At 37.2% G+C, this 8,432-nt stretch overlaps 1 protein-coding gene across 1 annotated transcript; it reads right to left on the bottom strand.

The window, feature by feature from the left end:
- Window positions 1–849: 849 nt before the first annotated feature.
- Window positions 850–2,244, bottom strand: LOC149011730 (UPF0481 protein At3g47200-like). The gene has a single exon (XM_089162743.1). It carries the CDS (start codon window positions 2,242–2,244, stop codon window positions 850–852), a length of 1,395 nt encoding a protein of 464 aa, XP_089018869.1.
- Between the last annotated feature and the right edge of the window lie 6,188 nt (window positions 2,245–8,432).

Here is an 8,432-nt window from a genome sequence, read left to right as displayed (position 1 = left end):
TAGAATCAAGGATCACGTGGAATTATGAATTTTGCCTAAAAATTAAGATCTTTTAGACTTCATGGTTTGAGATTAAATCCATGGTTCCTCCAAATTGATCTGGAGTGAAAAAAGATCTTCACTCACATAATTCATAATGATAATTTTTAAGATGAATCAATTCACGGGATCAAGGTAATCAAATGGTTAACTAATGAACTACAATCCTATAGATTCGATACCAAAATTAATGCAAACGTCGATGGAATTAAGTAACCAAATGCATTATCATCAAAGTCGTGACTACCGCTGTCCTGATCTTTTGTTGTTGATTGACATTTCAAGGAAGGCTGCAATGTAATCTGCCTTGCTGAAACTGTGGGTAATTTTTCAATCGATTCCTAGTAAAGAAGATTTAGTTTGTCCACCTTTAAAACACAGGCCATGCATGTTGCTTCTTTGTTATTTAGTAACTTGATTGAATCACAAATGCTGCTGAATCGCACTCCACAGTCTCCATCCATATATAATCGATTCATACCTGACAATCTAACCTGTTTCAGCTTCATAATTTAGCTTTAGAATTTCTGAAAACTCTAGCTCCTACATCAGCCAGCCCTGGATTTTTCAAGCACTGAATTCAACTCAAAAAAAAAAAAAAAAAAAAAAAAACAAAACAAAACAAAACTCAGTTAAGGCCAACCTTGACCTGCTATCCATTTCATGATTTCTCTCAATTCCTCGAGCTTCCATTGACTATTAAAGATTTAAGGAGTGAGAGAGAGGAAATGATATTGAAAGACTCCTGTGTCTTCAATAACAAAATGCAAAGAATTACAATATGTCAGCAACAACAATCTAATAATTAGATCAGTTAACTTGAAAGAAAGAACACAAAGTCTGCATTATGGTCAATATGAGGAGAACTGCTGCAGCAACAACTGAAATTGCTGCCCATGGGGTGTGGAAATAGTTTTGCCTCAAATTTGCCATCCATTTATTCCAAGATGTATTGTGATAATTTTCCAAATCTCTGATAATTCCAGAGAAATAAGGTTCCACAAGGACAACTTGTTTGGTAATGTTGTTAAATAAGTTCACCACATCTTTTGGGCTGCCAAGGATGTTTGTAAGAATTCCTTTCTGCTCTAGCAACTCAACATCTCTAACAGTGTCAATGAGATTATCCATGAATGCTGCATAGGCTGTAAAATAAGCTGTACATTTTTCACCTTGCTCAAAGGCAATTAGGTTTCTAAGAATCACATCTGTTTCATCTAAAATCACAATAGTTGGGATTGTCAATATCCCCTTTTCTTTATCAAAAGTTATATCAAATAAAGATGTCCTTGGGGAATCACACTTCTCCTTCTTCTGAAACTGAACACCGGCACTTCGAAGTTCTGTAGCACAACATGTCAGCCGTAAATACTTTTCGGGTTGTCTCCTTGTCTTCGGTGGAGTTGATGGGGTGAGAGCAGAGCCTAATAGATGAAGAAAATGCTTTGCTCCACCTTCTGGCAATTGTAATGATTTTATCTGTTCATCAGTATCAATGGTTGGACCATGGAGCCCTTGTGCATACCATTTCAACAGCTTCACATAAAGATGATGGCTGAAGGATAATTCATAGTTCTCAAATATCAATTCATGTAAATGCTCAAGAACAAAGAAGGGAAGCTGATTTTCAAACTTAATTAGGTCGTACATAACTGCCCAATGCCATGAACAATTCGATCTTAAATGATCATTCTCGTTTAACGTAATGATCTCAAGGTATTCGAGTATGAAGCAACTATCCACCACCATCATCTTGATGAATTCACATTTTTCGAAACCCATTATGGTTTCTGAATAACATTTGCGAGCTTCTTCTTCCAAATCACTCACAGCTTTGATATAAACATCTAGGGTTTGAAATTTCCTAGCGGGTCGATTTAGAAGGAGATTTAAGTAGCGCAATTTATGCGTTTCCATGGTCCGTAAGTGTTCCTTGTTATAGTGCAAAGGGCCAATTGAAACTGATTGAGGCGTGTAAGCTACTAGCTTTACCTTGCAAAGCTGCATGGGAAGTCTGTATATATGATAATTTGAATGCAAGGGATTGACCTCCTGTACCTTTTCTTTCAGAGACACGACGATTACTTCAACTTCATCGCTGTTCAGTTGGTGATCATCATCCCCTTTTCTAATTTCGTTAGAATCTCCAGAAGAAAAAGCACTAGTGCTGGAATCAATCAGTAACTCGATCTCATGGTTTTTCATTCTTCTTATGGTAGATTCGGTAGAAGAACAGGCACCAATAATGATTGGATGAAGCTTCAATCTAGACTTCCAACTAGTAGAGGATATCACAAGCAATCCGGGTGATCAAAATTAGAAGATCACAATTGCAGAACTCAGAATAATTTTAACATATGAAAGACATTCAAATAAGTTGAATCTACAACGATACAGATGTCCTTGCAAAACAGCCATTTCAAACAAAATGGAACTATGGGGAAAAAACAACCATGGAATCGGATAAGAAATCAATTAAGGAAGTCAAAAGAAAAGAAAACATAATGAAGCTCTTCGAATGCCGGACAAGAAGAAATGAAATGCTTACCGGTGCACTTTGAATCTGTAAAGATCATACGAAACGGAAAGCAACATTGGATAGGAGGGAAAGTAGGGGGAGCTAGAAGAGGGATGGACTAATCAGTAACGATGGATTTAGCGATGGGGGACGAATAGTAACGACTGCAACACCGAGAGAGAGAGAGAAGTAAATGTAAATTCATATTTGGGGTTTGAAAGCAACAACGTGTCAGTTTGGTAGTTGAGGTAAGCTGAAGAATAGGATAAAGTGGGATAGATAATTGGATGCAATACTTTGGACCAAATTCCCCCCCCCCCATAAAAAAAAAAACCCCCCTTTTTTTTTTAAAAGCACTTAGGGTTGAACTTACTAATGGCACCCTAAGCGCAACTTGTACTTAGACCTATAAATGGATGTAAACCAATCACACCCATACTTTTTTTTCTTCGAAAAGCCGCTAAGCAACATTCGGATTCGTCATATTATCCGGATAAAAATTTATCCGGATAGAGTGACTTTTTTTCTTTAAAATGATGATAAGGATATTATAATAAAATATAAGGACAATTATCAATCAATAATTGAATAGTTTATCGGATCGGATTATTATCGGATATCCGATGTTTGTTTTCACCACCTTTTTGAAATGGATCGGTCTTCGAGATTTGATCTCGATTCGTTTAGGCTAAGTCCAGATAGATGGTCACGCACCTTTGAAATGGCGGTAGATTTGATCTCGATCGTAGCAAGCGATTCGCACCATGTCAAATTCACTATGTTAGAATGGCTAGCTAGTTGTATAATAAAAAAAATTATTATACCCTTATATAATATATAGAATGAAAAGACTTCATCTACCATTTTCTATTTTGACTTGTTCTCCAATAACTTTCACCCATTTATCTCACCTCAAACCCTTCTCCATATGATTCACCATGAAATTGGGCTTCAGAGTTTATAGTGTAAGATAAGGAAGAATCCCAAAAGTTAGGGATTTGACAAACCAAGAAGATGAATCTTTGCCATCAAATGTATGGATACATTGATAATTTATAAGGTGAAGATGCGAATTTCGTTGCCGGTGGCAACTAGAGAAGATCGCTAGAGACAGCAAGGCAAGTAATACCATGTTGGATTGTCAATGCAGGTTTGATAGAGTGGTAAGATCCATACTTCTCAGTGGAGAGGTCATGAGTTTGACCCTTGCGGAAGACAAAGCTCCCTCTGAGGATGTAATCAAAGTGCGCGCAAGCTGGCCCGGATGAACCTTAGACACCAAAAAAAAAAAAAAAAAATCCCGTTGGATTTGGAGCGTTAGGGGGAAACATAATGGTAGAAGATGGAGATGTTATAGAGGGTCGTTTCATGAAAGGTTGTTTGGAGAGAAGGGTTGGAAATTATTGATTGGAGTGTTTGGATTGATAACTACATGGTTGGATTGAGAACTACCGCACCTGGTTTCTTGGGAAGCAAATGAGCTGGTCTGAATTTCGGAACAGTTGCTGATGTGGGTAGCAAAGAGGGTAGCAGACGGTATGGTAGCTTCAACTGATAACCATCGTACTAAGCCAGGGAGAAGTAACAATGGCCCAAGCCTGAAGCCCAGATCTGCGATAATTTCCAGAACCCTCGAATCGGGTAGCATAATTATGAGTTGATTTTCAAGGCTCACAATGTCCCACCTCTGTGAAGGTGTTTGATCTCACACTCGGTCATAGAGGTCAGTTTGAGGATGACATTGTCGTTGGAGTACAGGAATGAGATGTCAAGAGAAGAGAGAGACAATATCCAAATGAAGATGATGAAGAAGGAAGATCAAGACGATGAGGACACTGGGACTTGAGGTTTTTATTTTTTCCCCTTTGATAATTTTGGAATTAAAAAATATATAAAAGACATTTTAATTGTTTTCAAAAAGTGGAGTGTCAGTGTTTTAAGGCTTCTATTTTGGAGCATCGGTACAATTTGCTTAATAGTTTTTTATTATTATTTGGAAAAAATGTAACCAACTATGATAATGGATTGATTGTAAGTTCAGAAAATTCCACCATTCATTTTGGTGGATTAAACATTTTGGTGGATTAAATCTCAACTGTTGAATATGCTACATTTTGTTATGTTGTTCCATTGGCTGAGATTGCATATATTGTCATTGTTGGCAACTAAAATATAGTGTGTTCTAAGAGTACATGACTTGTACTGAAGTGAATGTCTCATAGAAGGCTTTGGGAATTTGTTATATTCTTTAGAGGGTGATTAACACTATTACAATAGTTTTGAGTGTTTGTGAGAAGATTTAAGTGTTTTGGGTGAAGCAAAGATTCCTTGAAAATGTGGATTTCACAGGTCACTGCACAAGGATCATGTTGGATGAATTTTTGAGTAATCATCCAGTTGTTTTCTAGGTTTGAACTTAAACTGGAAAAATGTAGTTCATAAAGTCTTATTTCCAATGCACTTTTCGGATTGTGATTTCGATATCAAACAAGGAATCAAGTTATGAGGTTTCTCATGAGAGTGTGCGATATGGAAGCAAATCTGGACAATGTAGAAATAATATGGAATTTGGCTACTGTGATGAAATTTGGTCTTTGTGATGTAATCTACTTTAAGGGGTTCGAAAATAATTTTTAAGAGTTTGAGGGTCTTTGTAAAATAAGTTTTACATCTCAAAGAGGAAAGTGTTATTTTGAAAGATTGAATGATACGATCCAATGGTCATTAGAAGGACGTGGATGAAGATCCAATTTTGACGGTCGAGATTGATGCGCTTGGTTTTCAAGTGTCCAAGACGGAAAAGATTCTATCGCGTGCCTTTTGGTTGGTTAGGAGCATGAGAATGTGGTGCACTACAAAGTATAATGATCAACATGATCCTGTGTATCGTAGATTAAATGTAAGATTAGAAAAGATTCCATTTGAAATAATCTGATGAAGGGTACTCTAATCTTACATCACTTAAAGGATCTGACGGCCTAGATCTCACCCGCCTTTTTAAAGTGGATATCCAACGATTGTGTGATTAGATTCTCTTTAGGACTCATCTAGAAGATGAAATCCAATGGTTCTTGTGCATCAACGTTCATTCTCTTTTAAAAACCCGAATTTGAGCGAAACAAAGAAAGGTTTTTGAGGTTTTTCGCTTGTGAAGACTAAGAAAAACAAGGAGGAGAAACCAAGAAGTAAGATGGGTATGGAGAACAATCTCGGATGCGTATTTTGATGAAAACATTGAAAAAGAATGTGAGTAATCTATTGTAATCTCCCTCAATTTGAAAAGTTTCTCTTTTTAAGTAGTTCTTTGTTAGGGTTGAGTTGTTTGAGGTTGTGGCCTTATACTTTTGTGGGTGCAAGAGTTAATACTAGAGTGGGTGCTCCATGTTTTGAATTAATTGAGAGTTGGTGCTCTCTAATCATTGTAGTGATCAAAATTTTAGTTGGAAAGTATTGAGTAAATACGAAACTCTATTTAGGGCATTACTCCATGGATGTAGGCAATTTGACTGTACCACGTAAATTTGGTGTCTTGCGTTTCTAGTTTATTTTTCATTGCAAATATTGGAGTGCTTTGATTGCTATATTGGAGTGCTTTGATTGCAAAGTGGTGGTGCACTATCTGATAGTCCCAGCCACATTGTGGTGTGTGGTGGACGTGCCCTTGTGTAATTGATAACTACAAGATTATCTTGACCAACCTTGTTTGAACTTAAAGAAATGTCACATCAAAGAAAATTTTAGAAGACACTGATTCACCCCCTCTCAGTGTCTACCTAGGAATAACATGTTCATCTGAGAAACAAGGACCGGAGAGATTTAACTTGGGTCCTACAGTGGATTTTCAAGCTATGGTGTATCCATGTGACTTGGTGAAGGTTTCTTCAACGGATAGAAAGTTTATGAGGTCAAATTAGCGATAGACCTTTGTAAATGAGTACTGGTTTAATTTGTTGGGTCATTGTGTGCATGAGGTTCTTATCTCTCAAGCTTTTGACATTACAAGAAAGGGGTTTATGTTGAAAAGACCACTGTAGGTTCTTGAAATGGAGCCGGGCCATAGACCTTTCCCGACAATTCAGAAAAAGTTTGGAAAATTTCATCCATATGTACTACCATATTGCAATGCTGATACTTTTAGTAAACGCCAATGTTTTTTGTTTTTTTTGGTAAAAGAGAAACACTTCATTCATAAATTACGAAAAGGACAAACACATAAAGAAAAGAAAATACAACAGATGCATGACAACTCAAGGCTCGAACCGAACCAAGGAGCGGAAATTGACCAACACAAGTAAACGCCAATGATGGTACCTTATCGCAAAGTATTTCCCGACATTTACAAGACGCTGTTATAGGTGTGTGAAATACCGAAAATGAGCCAATATTTTTGTTTGCCGGCGTTTTCTAAACGCTGTGATAGGGGGTTAAAATTGTCCTTATCAGTGCAACTTCATTGCCTTTTGGAAATGCCATTGTAGAGGCTGAAGTGTCTCCAACTTTCGCCAACATTTTTCCCAAACCACTGCAGAATAAAAATTTCTGCTCGTGGTTGTGACCAGCTTCGGTGTGTCCTAGCCACTCTCCCAATCCTAATGTTCCAGTAACTCTACTTGGGTTACATCATTTCATCAATTCCTCATTCTTGAAGTAGTGGATAACTTGAATAGTAGGTGGTTTCTAGCTGCTTGTTATGCCACTCCAATTGAGAATTGATGTGGATTGATCTACAAAAGGTTATGCACTTTGCAAGGGCCTTTTGGGTCATGATGGAGGTGGTTACACAAGATCTCTTTCTAACATGGAATATGTAATAAAATATTATCCAATTTGACTCACGCAGGTGAAACACCAATTTTGGCTACAAAAGAAAGCCTCAAAATGCTGGAGATGCAAAAAGTGAAAGTAATGCCAATGCAGGGTTGGTAGAGTGGTAAAGATTCATACTTCTTAGTGAAAAGGCTATGGGTTTGACCTTTGCGGACGTCATATATAATATCCCCATCCGCTATATAAAAAAAAAATCTCCAACTTTGTAAAAAGAAGTGAAAGTAAAGCTTTAAACACTATAAAGAATTAAAAGCAACACAATTGGATCTAGGAATCCCAATCAAAGATTCACCTTTTTGTCAATTGAAAATAGAGATTTATGTCTCCACTACAACACTTTACAAACACTTCAGTCAGAAAATACATGGAAGAAAAAACAGCGAATATGACCCATGCAGTACATAATGGCCAAGAAAGTCTAAGAAAGACATGGAGTTTTGAGTTGTAAGACAGAGCAAATAGTTTGTACTATTGTCAAGATGATGACGAATACTGTAGCAGCAACTGAAATTCCTGCCTCATGGGGTGTTGAAATAGGACTGGGCCATTAAGCAATTGTATGTAAGGCTGTAAGAGCCACATGTATACATGATAATTGATTGAGAATCTATGATGGAAACCAAATAGTAGGCCATCTAAATGCTTTAGGAAAAACAAAGGTAGCTGGTTTTCAAGCCTAATCATATCACCATTGATTCCATTCCTCCATGGCAGATTGGATACAAAATGATCATCAAAATTCCTCGAATTTTTGGTCTCAAGGAACTCAAGTATAAAGCAACTATCTAACACCATCGAAGGTTTTCTAGATAGATTTAGATGGCGATTCATTCAAGAAATGCAACTTATGTGTTTCCGTGATCCATAAGCGGTTGTCATAATGGTGCAAAGGGCCAATTGAGACCGACTAAGGTGTAGGGTTCTGGCTTTTGCATGCGAAGCTATCTACCAACATGATATATATCATGACAAGATTGCGATGAACTGACCTCTTTTAGTTTCTTCTTTCCACGCACTCGATCATTATCTTGATTTCATCGATGTTCTG

The sequence above is a fragment of the Hakea prostrata genome, chromosome 7 (assembly GCF_041222555.1).
Source record: "Hakea prostrata isolate BN-2017 chromosome 7, UWA_Hpros_2, whole genome shotgun sequence".
Lineage (NCBI taxonomy): Eukaryota > Viridiplantae > Streptophyta > Magnoliopsida > Proteales > Proteaceae > Hakea > Hakea prostrata.
The sequence above is the reverse complement of the archived record's forward strand: the minus strand, read 5'-3'. Positions and strand labels throughout refer to the sequence as shown.

What these genes read in the sequence shown, in the direction of transcription:
- LOC149011730 (XM_089162743.1), bottom strand. Translation starts at nt 2,244, where the DNA reads ATGAAAAACCATGAGATCGAGTTACTGATTGATTCCAGCACTAGTGCT.